This window comes from Crocodylus porosus, unplaced genomic scaffold (genome assembly GCF_001723895.1).
Source record: "Crocodylus porosus isolate Cpor-Errol unplaced genomic scaffold, CroPor_comp1, whole genome shotgun sequence".
Classification (NCBI taxonomy): Eukaryota; Metazoa; Chordata; order Crocodylia; family Crocodylidae; genus Crocodylus; species Crocodylus porosus.
The window spans coordinates 7,927,639-7,942,078 of NW_017728914.1; the positions used below are offsets into that span (position 1 = coordinate 7,927,639).

General features: G+C 43.9%; 1 protein-coding gene across 1 annotated transcript in view; it reads right to left on the reverse strand.

Moving 5' to 3' along the window:
• KCNIP1 (potassium voltage-gated channel interacting protein 1) overlaps nucleotides 1-14,169 on the reverse strand; it is a 646,400-nt gene extending 632,231 nt beyond the window's left edge. The window contains exon 1 of the mRNA XM_019534847.1: nucleotides 13,772-14,169. Coding sequence (XP_019390392.1) covers nucleotides 13,772-13,832 — 61 coding nt within the window. The 5' untranslated portion in view covers nucleotides 13,833-14,169. The remainder of the gene's footprint in view (nucleotides 1-13,771) is intronic.
• Between the last annotated feature and the right edge of the window lie 271 nt (nucleotides 14,170-14,440).

Consider the following 14,440-nt stretch of genomic DNA (forward strand, 5'->3'; position numbering starts at 1 on the left):
GGGTCAAATGACCCCAGCAAGGTGTCTATCTAGCCTCCTTTTGAAGACCCCCAGAGTAGGAGCAAGCACCACTTCCCTTGGAAGTTGGTTCCAGATCCTAGCCGCTGGGACTGTGAAGTAGTACCTCCTGATGTCTAGCCTGAACCTACTCTCTGTCAACTTATGGCCATTATGCCTTGTTACACCCAGTAGTGCTCGGGGGAACAGGGACTCTCCCATTGCCTGCTGGTCTCCCTTGGCCAGTTTATATATGGCCATTGGATCCCTTCTTGGCCTTCTCTTGCGGAGGCTGAACAGGTTCAGGTCTCGTGGCCTCTCCTCATAGGGCCTGCCCTGCTGCCCCCTGAGTAGTAGGACTAGAAAAGAGATTCCTTTCTGCATTGACACCAGTTTCTTGCGTCCCTTTTTCTTTTTCGCGTGCTGCTTTTAATTCAGAACATAATACCTGAGTTTCTTGAACTAAAAAGATTAAGATTATATATAGAAGTGCCAGTGCTCTCTACTCAACTATGAAGCTCACCTGCCCAGACAGGAGAGGTTGTAGCTACCCTAAGGGAAAGCTGCCATTTCCCTCAACTACCACACATTGGTTCGCTACATTTTTCAGTGAACAAGCTAACAGTGTAGCCCTAAGACCACTCTGTGCATATCATAAAGATAGGGACCTAACTAATTTGTAGGGGCTGTGCCCTGATTTTGTGGGCATAACATGGTCTGGGCAACCATTTTGTAGGTAAAATGCAACAGGCCCAGCAAACAGCTGATTTGCTGAGGGCCCCCATTGACCCCATCCCTCACTGCTGATTGACTGTGAGGGCTGTCAGTCATTCAGGCCTGCTCCCTGCTGTTGATTGGTGGAGAGGGGCAGGGCCACTTAGCCAGCTGTTGCAGCCAGTCAGTGGTGAGGGGCAGAGATGGCAACTATGGAATGGACAGCTTTCCCTTCTCCCCGCTTCCCCACCCCAGTAAGCTGCTGCAGCACTGGATAAATTCCCACCTCCCCCATTGATTTCACAAATTCTGCAAAGCTGCAATTTCGGTAGGTCCTTACATGGAAAGCATAATTTTCTGTACAATAACTGCATGATATAAGTCAGGGTTCTGCCTAGGGTTCCAGGTAATCATCCAAATCTCAAAGGGACAAAGGGTTTATCAATGAACACTGTTTCTAGAACCGGGGGGGGGGACAGTCTGAAAACAGCCTTTGAAATTATGAGTCTAAGTTCAACTCTGAATTGTGGATATCTGATATCCTAGTTGCAACCAAAGCAAGCTGCAAATGCATATGGCTGAAGGCAGCATGTGGTTTACAGTTGGCACATCTACACGTTTATTAATGTGCAGTAGTTACTGTGCATTTAGTGTGGTACTTGCTTAATAAAGTACTAACTGAATATGCAGTAACTACAGCTCCTGCACAGTAGCACCGGCACGTTTTTTTGTGATTCTTAGTGTGCAGTAACATAATAACACTGTGCAGTAGCGTATTAGCCAGTTTTTGAGCAGCACACTACTACAGTGTTATTAGGCTGCCATGCAGTGTCTTGTATAGATGTGCCCAGTGTGTAGGCTAAATTTTTCAAAAGCTTCAGTCTGGTTCCTGAAGTTGTGGGTACAAACCTAAATGTCCACATTTTGAGCATATGGTTTCTTACACCCATATTTTTGTGACTGTAAAGTTGACAGGCATGAACATTTATCGCTAAAAGCAATTGACATCTTTTTCTGTATTTTTTTCTCTTAGGAAAGATGACATTATCTTTGTTTCCACTAAGCACCTTTCAGTAGAATTATCCAGGCATTTTTCAGGTTTCCTGGTATAAATGTATCATTACAATCATCTCCTCCATTAGCTGTTTCAATCATAGAAAAAAATGTCCTGTGGCTACATTTTGGCCTTTATGGAGTATAGTTCCATCTGTTTTTTCATGCGTCTATCTGCAGAAACTCAATTTCCAATTAGTTTTTGGGATATGAACTTTTATTGAATGAAAATTGGAGGGGGGGAAGAATAGATAAAAATAAAAGTTTTGATGAGCGTAAGTGTGGGAAAGCTAGGAGAATTTCAGCTGTTACATAAAGTACTGAGGAGCTGAATTTGGTAGATCATGAAAATTCCTGGTAGATATAACAGGTGTTTGTAGGATATGGCTTATTAATGTCTGTTAACAAAGGTCGTCCCTGGGGTGGCCTGGAGTGCCTTTTTGTATTAGAGTTGTTCCTGCTTCACTTTTACTTGCAATAAGTCCCCCTGCCTGTGAGGCAACAGAGCGCAGTTAACATTTCTCAGCAGGGAAAAGTTCACAGAACAACACTGACAGCCTGTGATGCTAAGGAACCTGGACATTTGTCCACTATCACATGACCTCTCTCCACTCAGCCATTCATACAAATTTAATAGTGCTTTCTTCAGTTTTACATATATGCAAAACTCCTGTGTTTCCCTTTGACCTTCCTCCTTGCCATCTTTCCCCTGCTATTTTCCTTTGTAAATGTTCATTTCCTTTTGCCAATTTTATTTTCACTGATATGTTCATAACAACTCTAAGAGACACTGATTTTTTTAACTTTTGTCATGATTTATAACTGGGAAAATGTATTGATGATTTTATTATTGACAAATATGCCATTTCAATGAACCCACTAACATAAGACAAGATACAAAACTCCTCAGCAAGGGCAACAGAATAGCAATGTTTGGACATCTTAACCTAGGCCACTGTTATATGTTAGCTCATCTAAAATGTTTCTTATAGCGAAGAGAAAACCTGGACTTTGGTGTGGAGTATCTTCCTCTACACCACAGCAGGCACATCTACATGTGAAATTAATGCTCTTTAGGCCTACTGCACAGTAAATTACTGTGCAATAAATCAGCCTTGGGAACACATCTACATATGCACCCTGTCGGCAGCAGATTTGCTCCTTGTAAGATTAAGCAGATTCAGGGTTGATCCTGCTCTGCTCTGACCTCCTGAAGGAGCCATAGGGAGCTGTAGCTTTCAATTGCAGCTGCCTAGATGAGGGGTGGGCAAAATGCAGCCCGGGGGCTGGATGCAGCCTGCCAGGCCATTCTATCCAGACCACAGGGCCCCTAAAAATTTAGAAAATTAATATTTATCTGGTGTGGGCTGCCTGTTATGCGGCCCTCAATGGCTTGCCAAAACGCAATAAGCGGCCCTCTGCCCAAAATAATTGCCCACCCCTGGCCTAGATGCTTTGGGCAGATTCAATCTGGCAAGGGATGCTGTCCCAGGAGCCTGTGGCATTTGCACAATGGATGCTTCCCACTGTCTCCCCTGCAGCAGTGGTGGAGAGGGCACCATGTCTTCACGGCATCCATGGATCACATCCCTCCCCACCCCCTGCAGTAGGGCACCTGGGATGCTGCCTGTGAACCTCAGGCCCACAGCACACCATAAGTCCACACATGCACTAGACAGTTTCCAATCAAGAATCTTTATTTCCCTCCAACACAACACACTTCCTCCCACCCCACCACCCACCAACAACATGCCCCCCAAGCCCCAATGTCCACCACCAATAAAATACCATCTTCTCTATACAACTGCTTACAAAACTGTGGTTGATGCAGTGTCGGGGGGAACCGGTGGGCTGGTGGTGCCCATGGTGTGCAGCCTGGGGAGAGGTAGCTGGCACCCTGGCCACTATGGGTACAAACAGCACAGCAAAGCTGGCACCCTGAAGCTCAGCCAGGGTCTCAGGTGGACACTGTCCAGCCTGCTTACCCTCCTCCTCCTCTATGGGGCCAGACTTAGAGGGGATCATCTTCCACTCAGGGGTCACATGGCAGGCAGGTGAATGGGGAGTGGCAGCCCAGGTGGGCAGGGCAGGGGGCCTGGGCTGCTGCAGCTGCCACTGGACCTCTTCCCAGGTTCACTGAGGAGCTTGGCATGGGGCTGCAGGTGGCAAGCAGGGCTGAAGCTGGGGTGGGGACAGAGGTAGGGCCAGAGCTGAGCCCAGGGCCAGTGGGCAGGTGCCTTCAGGTGGCAGCTAGGGCTGGGGCTGGCAGGTGGATGGTGGGCAGCTCCCAGGCAGTAGGTGGTGGGCAGCTCTCTGGCAGTAGGTGGGGCTGGGGGTGAAAGCTGGATGGCAGACATGGGTGACTAGTGCCTCCTGAGTCTGGGGGGGACCAGATCACTGACAGGGAGGAGGGTCTCCCAGCGGCCGATCACTGACCAGAAGTGGGGCTTCTCAGTGGCCAATCACAGAGCCATTGGCAAAACTGGAAGTGCAGCTCTGCCACCACTTCCAGCTTTGCACCTGGCACTTACAGGGGGTGCATGGCTGATCTCAGGGGCTGCATGGGCATCTGAATGCACCACCAATGGTGGCAGGCAGGATAAAGGAGACTGCCAGGCTGTTGTTGAGCACCAGCAGTCTTCCTACATGGCCCCCACTGCCTGAGCCACCACGCCAGCCTGCCACTCCCGGCATCCACCATTCTTTTTAGGAGGGCAATGTAAATCTCATCAAAGTTCAGGAGCCTGCACCAGAATGTACACTCCTGGCAGCTCCTTTTCCACTTGCACATGACATCCTCAATGCACCAGGCACATCAGCCCACTAGCTGCTCCTCCACCATGGTGACCAGGCAGTCAGGAGTGTCCAATCTTGTCTGCTCTGTTGGTGGAGGCAACATATGTGAAGTGCACCAGCTGGGGTGGGGGGGGCATCAGTAGCAGTCTTAGGGGAGGGCAGACCAGGTGATGACCTGGGGCCTCACACTTTATAAAAATAAAAATTAATTACACTGAATATTTGTATTATCAATATTATATTAAGATACTTTCACTGCAGTTTAATGGATAGGGTAAAGTGAAAATGAAATCGAAAATGTCCAACTTGCTTATAGGTCAAAATTAAGCCTCTGTGGGGCCACAAATGATTATCTTGCTCAGGGCCCGAACAATCCTAAGGGCACAACTGGGGTCATGAATGTACAGGTGCCGAGGGGCCATGGTAAATTGGTTAGGCAGCCCCTGCCACAGGTGGTTACCACCCAAGCCCTCCATCCCCACCCCCTTTGCAGGGGCAGGAGGCCTGCTTGGTGCTTGCTACAGGCAGCCTAACCCTCCTGCTCTTCTCCCAAAGTTGGGCTGCTGCCATGGCTGCTTTGGGCAAGCTCCCCCGCCTCCCCTCTTGCTCGCCAGGCAATTTGGTCCTGTAGTGCCAGGCTCATGCTGGCTGTGGTCAGGAGGCAAGGGGCTCCCACCTGGATGGGATGTAGAACTGATGATGCTCCTGCCTTCCCCCCAGTCGGCCTCTCCAGAATGGCCTGTGCCCCAAGCATGCCCCTGCTGAGAGTCCCCCGGGGCACTATGATGAGCGTTTTGAGTACACCAAGAGGTGTACAACCTACTATGTGCTGCTGCTGCTGATCATCATGGTGCCCCATACACAACTGAGAACATGGTGCAGGGACCTGAACTTTGATGGTGCCCCAGGCAAGTCCGTGCTTCCCCACAATGTGTGCCACGGCCTGGAGGGGTACTTCTAGCTACACTACAAGTCCCTGACCCCTAAGCTAAGGAAGATATCACCACTGTCCATAGGTGGAGTGCAGAAGAAAAATTGGGGAGGGGGGGCTGAGTGTGTGCACATATGTGCATGCACCCCTCCCCCCCAGGTAGAAGAGTCTGTGGGAGAAGGGAAGGGGGAAGGGGAAGAGCCAGGGGCGCAGGTCTGCAGCAGTGAGGCATGGACACAGGGAGCAGAGGCTGAGTCCAGCTGCGGCCTGCTCATGCCCCGTGCAAAGACTGGGGGCCCACATGCCCCCCCATCCCTTGGCCCCCGTCACTATACCAGTTCTAGAGAAGCCTCTGGGCTGCACCGGGCTCAGAATTGGAGCCTGCTGCACTCGTGAGGCCACCCCTTCCCCTGCGTTTTGAGTATTAGGAATTTTCAGGCAAGAAGTATCTCGAGATACCATAAAGAAATGTGTGTTATACTATCATGAGACTGCTCCACAGAGATAATACCAGCAGTTCTCCGCTCCTGTGCAGTGCTGGGGCTAGGACTAGCAAATAGATGCTTGTCTGCAAGGAAACTGGTTCAAGACTCCAGTGCTGTAGGGAGGACAGGGACTGTTTTAGTCAATCACACAAACAGCTCCAGGCTGTCCAAGGAGTTCACACTGTATTATTACTATGCAGCTACTCAGGAAACTTTCTAACTCATAGTAATGCTTATCACGATTTAAATAAAACACGATCTAAGTGTAATGTGTGACAAGGCCCTTAGCTGAAAGATAGTGTTCTCTATTTAATGTGATTGCTCCTTGAGCAGATGATCTATTGTTTGACTATATGATGTGTTTCTAGCTAGCATGGACTACTGCACAGCTTATTGTATTTGTTTGGTGATAACTCAAACTAACATACCACTGAACTATCTAGACAGGCTTTTAAAATATTGGGAGCAATTATTAAGCTGTCACCCTACAAGCATGGCAGATGTACAAATTCTGAAAATGTATCCAAACTCACTAAGTAGTATTTTCAAGTAGACACACTGAATGCTGGTCTGAGTTGAGGCATTTCCAGTACTACAGTAAATAACAGTTCCTAGAAACTAGACCTGCATCAATAACAGATTTTATTTCAGTTTGCTTACTAAGCCAAATATAATACTCAAAAGAAAATAATAATATAACAATGAAAATTACCAAATAAAAAAAAAAAGACCATCCCCCCCCGCAAACCCATTAGTAAATCAAAAAGTCAAAAAGATTGATTTTGGTTTGGGTGAAGCCCGGTGTTATATTCCAGAGAAGAGTGTTTTATTTAATATGTGAGGGTCTATTAATTTTTAATAAAAACGGAAAGTTACAAATAAAGTTATGTTTATTTTTAAATGCTAAAACATTTCCTATATATAAAACATTTTTATGGTGTTTTTTTCCCCAATTGAAACCATTTACTTAAATCAGCCTGAGTTCCTCAAGTGTTTTATTGATCTGTATCAACCAAACCCACAGAAAATGAAACAATGACAAAGATGAGGCAACCTGGGGTAAACAGTCCCAAAGGAGACTTGCTTGACAGAAGGGCAGAACCTCTGCAAACTTCCATACTCAAGCTGCGACGTAGGTGGACTGGTCCAGACCTGCAGGCTCTGGACCTTCAACTGCCTGTCAAGCAGCCTACTTAGGTACTATCAGAGCACCACTAAAACTGAACAGTCTCTAGCAAAGTGCTGACTCTGACAAACAGGCAAAATTTAAACGGCAAAATATTTTTCCACCCTATTTCTGAGCTACACGACCTAAATCATAGGGTGAAATACTATTCATGCAATTTCCCTGGTATTTTTGTTAAAAAGACCACAAATGCCAGTGTGCAGCCACACCTGCCTCTATTATGTACTATCAGAATGGGTACCCTGAGCCTTCAGTACACTAGGGCATACAGCTGCCACTTGAGATACAACAGTGGGTGACAACAGAAAAGACTAGAGAGTAAAATAGGCTGCTGGTATGTTTTATTGGTTCCAAAGAACTGGCCTTCATTCCAGTAACTAAGAGAGCTTCCTGCAATATCGCTCCTGCAGTATCCCTACTGTTTAGGCTGGGATTCTGTGTTGGGTTCCAGGGAGTAAAGAACTTTCTCCGCCGCACCTTCCAGCTTCAAGTAAAATTGCCATTCCCATTGCAGCATGTGTGTTGCCCAAGGCCAAGTCTTTAGCATGCTTGTGTTCACCTACTATTCCGGCAGGCTATCAAGACTTCCTTGAGGAAACAGTTTCTTTCGCTGGCAAACCTGAACAGAATTTCAAGCGACAAAGACCTGTCTTTAGCCCCAGGGTCGAAGAATTTCAAAGGTCTGTTGCAAACAGGAGAGATGCTACAGATTCTCAAAAAATCTCCAAAGTCTTATATAATGGAAAGTATTAGGCAACACAAACAATGAGCCAGCTCCCCTTTAGTACCTTTACAAATGTAGAATTTCCTTCAGAAAGCTCCTTAAGCTTGGGAAACCCAAAGATTGAATGTTGTCCACTGACTGGTTTAAAGCCTGGTATCTGAAGGCGTCGGTGCATGACACTCCAAAGTGTGCTAAATGCTTTACTGGTGTCGGTGTTGGCACGCCTTGGTGGCATACTGCGCATTAATTCCAGCTGCTGCAGAAAATTTGGTGGCCTAACGCGCCTTAAATGACTTGGGGCACAGCAAATTAAAACTCCTTCAAAGTGGAGCAAAGCACCAGACTCCATGCAGCTCTGCTGCTCTGCAGGCAGCCTAGCAGCAGCCTGGGAAAGCAACTCCACCCAAGAAAAACTGCAAGCCTGATCTTTTATTCCTTCCCCAACCCCCCTGAAGCCTGCCTGAGCTGCGTGGGGGCCTGGTGCTTCCATCTGCAGCTGTGGTGCCCCCTGGGACAGCCCGAGTCAGTTGCCTGTGTTCAGGTGCCGCCAGGGGAGGGAGGTCACCGCTGCCGCAGTGAGAAACACCAGCCCCCACCGCAGCCCAGGGACCACTCTGTCTGCCGGCAGCTCATCCTCCCCTCCCCACTGGAAAGGCAGGTAGGTCACTGGGGTATGTGCACAACATGGGGGTTTAATCACCTCTGAATTGAAGAGGTGTTTTTTAAAACCCACTGCTTTAATTTAGGGGCCCTGTTTCATCTACACATGCCCCAAGGCTCCATAGATCCAGAAAAAGGATCTTTCCCCCCGACATTTGAAGAGGTAGAATCAGCACTTTCCAGTGCTGGAAACAGAGAATTCACATCCAGCCCCAGAAAAAAAAAAAAATCAGAATAAATGATTAATTTCAAAGTCATGATATTTTTATGAAGAGAAGCAATTCAAGCAATTTTTAGTTTTTTATGGCTTCCTCCCTGCTTTTTACAGATGGTCTCACAGCAAATACGGTACCCAAATGCATAGTTAGAGGCACAGAAGGGTCAACCAACAAATATGACCTTTTAAAACATTTCTAAGTCCTGTAACTTTCCTGTAATACGTGTGGAAACTATCAAATTATTTGCTGTAAAGGCTCCATACTGCAGTCAACTGAGATAGCATATATAAGTATTTCCAAGCTTAAAACTATTATGAGCAACAGAACCAACTCATGATAGCAAGATATAATATTTGGAAAAAACAGTGAATGTAAATAACAAATTTTGTGTAAGTTAGTAGTGTAAAATTCTCAAATACATGTTCCTTTTACAAAACAAACAAAAGCAACACTATTCATTTAAATTGAGTTGCTTTGTAATAGCAGAAACAAAATTTAGCATTGGGGCCAATAATTTTGGCTAACACCAACAATTCAGGGCCTGAGAAAGGAAAAACTGCTTAGAATATGTGAGTCTGTACTTTATTTATGCACCAGTGTGAAAACACCAGGAGGGGGAAATTCAGCAGACTGTTAGACTAAGAGCTCCCGACCAATCTTTCTGTTATACTGTATCTGACTTTGCTACAGATGGAAGTGTCAACACTCCTAGTGCATGCTACACAATGAGTGATTGCTAAAATTTCATGTGGCACTTAGGAGAAAAGTAGTCAAAATGAAAAATCCACCCCATTTTAACAACCTGTTAGGCTGACTAATAATGTAACAAGAATGAAAAGTGTTGATTCCAGCCACAAACTTCGGCATGATTTGCTGGATAGTAAAAGCACGAAGAATCTTAGTAAGCAAGTGTGCTATGCTCTGCTAATTGTTAAAAACTGATGGAGATTGAGTGCCTCAAACTCCATTTTTAAACTAGGTTATAAATTATATTTTATGCTTACTTAGAATTTGATATTAAACTACACAATCAGCCTGACAGGCTAGGTTCAGGAAGGTGACTAACTGAAATATATCTATTTTCTTTCTTTGCATTTACTTACTAAGTGGACTTTAGGCTATAGTTTCAAAAGATCTTAGCATTTCCAGACTAGCTCCTACCCATCAGGTGCACTGCAGATGTTTTACCAATAACTACATCTCAGCTGATACTGAAGAGCCAGCAGGCAAGCAGGTCTCCAGAAGTAGGGCAATGACACTAATTCAGAGGCATGAGCTTTCATAAGCAATAACCTGCTTGGAATAAACTAGAAAAAAACAGTGGTTCTAAATATAAGGAAATTTAAATACAACAGATGGGAGAGGGGAGATGAGAGAAGGGAAGGTGGGTTGAACAGGTCAATAGGAATTAACAAAACAATTAACCCATTAAGGGAATAAGGGCTATAACAGCTAGTCTAGGTATAATGTGAGATAAGAATCTGTAGTCTCTGCTGAGACGATACTTAACACAATCTGGTTTGTAGATGATTTCTTGTTCCACAGTTTTGCAACAAGTTGTTTTTTGAAGTTTTTTTCTTTGTTTGAGAAGATACTCCGAGGCCAGTGATGGGCTGTCCAAGGAGAAGAATGTTCTGTCACAGGCTTTTGTATATTTTTGGAACTGATGTTGATTTGTATCTATTCTCTCATGTAGGTGCTATCCTGCCCTGCCTCCTGACTGATTTTAGGCTAACAGGGCTAGCTATCTCATGCTTACAGAAGAGAGGGAAAGTAGAGGACAGCTGCTAGTACTGTTCTATGACCTTTCCATTCACCCAAAATTCTAGTGCAGGAAAACCCTTCAGTCCTTATGATTCTTTAATATACAGTCGAATGGCCTTTGACATCTACTTTATCAAAAACTGGGTTGTTTTTTTATTTTATTCAGGGAATTAAAAAAAGGTAAAACTATCCATTTAACAGATCACTTTGTTTGCTTCCAAACAACAGAATCTGCACAATGTAGAGCACACTGCCTCAAGGTGCTGTTGAGGAAAATGGTATAAGTTTAACAGACCAATTCCAGACAAATATGTGAACAGGAAAGGCTTCTACAGATACAAGAATAAAAATCAAAGATCTATTGACTATTATGTTCAGGACACCAGTTGATTATCTGCTTAGGTGAAATATCTGAGTATATTTTATTAAGGCTGTTGTGTTTGGGTTAGGAGGAGAGTAGAAAGAATCATACCGACTTCTTAAACAAGCAACACTGGCTACTCTCGGAGTAAAGGTACCATGGTTGATGGGGCACTGGTGTCTACTTAATACAGTTCCTTTTCTAATACTTATTTTTATTGATTCAGACTCTCCATTTTCATTAAAGCACTGAATTAAATCTGTTTCTTGTAAACACTGTTATGAACATTGTTACTGACTGCAACTGGAAAAGCCCAGCTAATACACAGATAATTTCATCTGTCTACACAGTGAACTATACTAATGTATGTGGTGCTGCAGAGTCTCAATAGGATGAATTGGGTATTAATACTAAGTGAGATTTACTCCTACTGTGGGGTCAAAATCAGGGATCAATTTAATCCAGGTTGCCAAAATAACTATAGATTTACTGATGATAAGAATCTTTAAGTAAGACCTTTAGCACAGTTTAATTTATCTGTTTTTTTTAAATATTGTCTATGAATCATTATAACAAAAAATTCATTTAGGCAAGACACATATCTTCATTTCTGCAATAGAAAAGGTTATTTAGTGGTCTCCAGACTACTTTAAAAGGATACAAGGCGGCAGAGATCATGTTCTTGCAGGTATTTAAATACAAAATTGCAACCATCATTATGGCTGTTTCTTATAGTTCTAAAAGGCAGTATGGAAAGCCCAAGATGTATAACCTTCTCCCTGCTCCTGCCTCAAACAGCTCTGGATCAAGCCAGACCATTTACTGGAACAAATCCTCCATTTTACTGTAGCTCTCCCGAGACTAGTAGAGATAAGAATTTGGCCCACAGACTTGGAGGCAGTTAGGAATGTGTACAAAACTGGTACATGCATCTTCTCATTGTGAAAAGCTGAAGAGTTTCCTAGTTTGTGGTCAGCCTAAAGCACACCAGGTGGCACAAAAGTGAGAGTTGTAAACATCCCTGTATCATTTCAACTTCTTGTATTCCCCAGTGAGCTAGGGAAGCCTTTGGCTGCAGGTTTGGTAGTATTTTTGAATGGACTGTCCAGTAGGTTGTGCTCAGAATTGATTGCTCGTCTGCAATGTTCTTTACCTGAAGCTGAGTGACGCCCAGAAAGGTGTGAAATTCTATGCAGCCTTTGAAAATGTCAAAGAAAAATCAAAGGAATTATTTCCAGCCTGTTCCTTACAACCGAGTGCCCTGCTAACCAGCAACAGTTAAAGGAGAACATGTTGGTGCCAACAGGAGATAGCTCTGAGAAAGGAAGTTTTGATGCATACAGATGAATGATAACTGCCAGCAAGCATCAATAAAATTGAATTCTGCTGTAAATGTTCAAATATGTAAGCAAGCACTGGGTGTTTATTGGTGGTAAATTCAAACAATAAACAATTACTAGCCATCCACTAGAGGAAAGCTAATCACAAGCCAGTGTGGTATGGAACACATAAATCCAATCACAAATGATGTATATTTAGATGCAAATGGAGTGCAGCTTTCAGAATCCTGCCAAGTGGCTTAGATTTTCTTTGGTGTTGTAAAGGTTGGCATGGCCAGCATCCTTTTGGGTACATCTGTACCTTGTAATGTCTAAACACATGGGCTCCAAAGGCTTAACATGAGATTCTCTGCCTAGATACTATATATATTATGGGTACGTTATAAATGACAAAGAAACATTAAATACAACCCATATTATAAAAGTGAAGTTTGACCTGGTCTAAGCAACCATTTAGCTAGACTGTATCATTTTTTTTTTCAAATTGTATATTTGTTTGCAAACTTAACATGATCCATTACCCTGTATCAGCCCCTGTAGAATGATAGCTTGAAAACACCAGCTTGATTTGTTCTGATGTGGTAATTTAGTTTTTAAAAATTGTCCATGATCAAAGCTGGAAAATGCTATGTTAATTTTCAAATACACATGCTTCAAATCTAGTGGGGCAGAGATGGACTTTTAACTGCAAGTGGCTCTAAAAGGAAAGTTTTGGAGTTTTTAAATAATATACATGATATATTTGGCAGTCCTGCCCCCAAATACCTTCAACTTTGTACTAAGCAGTACTGTGGAATTTTTTAGTTAACCCCATTTAAAAAAAATGGAGCACAGGTTGAACAAATAAGAGACCCTGTCAACACTACAGACTTCCTAAAAATAAACCAAACAACCCCCCCTCCCGCCCCCCCTGGAAATAAACCACCAAAATAAAAAAAAAAATCACCATGGTAAATCAAAGACTCATGTATCGGAGGATGAAAAATCCCTCTTTCCTGCTTTGAGCCTCTCGCTCTTTTCTTCCTCATGAAAAATCATTTGTTCTCTGGATAATTACCCTAAAGCATACTATGGCAGGATTTCATAGGAGCTGTTAGATGATTAAGAATACTACATTTCTCTCTGACAATACTTCCTTTTTTTTTTAAAGGAGCCACAAGGCAGCTACAAGAATTTGCCATATGTGTACATTTTACTCTCTCCCCAGTAGATTTACAAAGCATGCAATCTGGGAGTAAACAGGGCTCTCCTGCAAGTGCTGTGCATGTGAAACTGCTGAGTTCTCCTCTCTACACATGTTTGTGTGAAGGATTACAACACTTCAGAAGATATTTCACCCCCCAAATCCTAGGAACAAATCTCATGCCCATAAAACCTCTCCAACACACACACTGTTCTCCCCTCTCCTATAAATTATACCTCACAGTAATACTGATGGGTTAGTTGTAAGTGGCATGTCTGCCCCCCTATCCAAATCCCCCAAATCCTATCTTAGCAAATACACAGAAGAGGCAGAAAAAAAAGCAAAGAGGGAATTCTTACCTTTCGAAGGTCTTCTTTGTTTGGTTTGTAGAGAAGAGAATGTACCCATTACTGCACCCATTTCAAAAGCTACTTGTGAGTTTTGGGGGGTTTTGTTTGGGTTCCTCCCCCCACCCCTCAATGAACCAAAATCTATTTGGAATATCTACTAGAAAAAGGAGGAGGGAAAAAGCAAAGCACTGCAGCTCAGCATTCAGCAAGCGTTAAGCTTTGAGATTTTTTTCAGTCAACACACATGCACTGACTCACAGCCGGCTGCACTGTTATTATTCAAAACAGCTCCCCATCAAAATTTAAATGCTAGGTAGATTCCCTCAGACCAGAGCTGGCAGCAGATGCATCAAAATATTTACTGGAGCACAGCCACATAAACACACAAGCTAATTCTTCCTCTCGTTCCCTTATGGCTCCAACCAGCAGCCTGTAGGTCTACAGAGAAAGCATCAATGCATCTCTTCTAGTGCATACTAAACTACAGTTCTGTAGGCATGGTGAGGGTCTCCGGGGAATGCTAGGGACTTGGGCTGAGTACCAATCATGAATGAATGAAAATCTGCTCAGTGGAAAATTATAGTGAACTAGCCATCAAAGTCGCTGCTGTGTGGAATACATGTTCCTGTCGATTAATAGTGTCTTACTAAAAGAGAAAAATAGCACTCTCTCAAACTC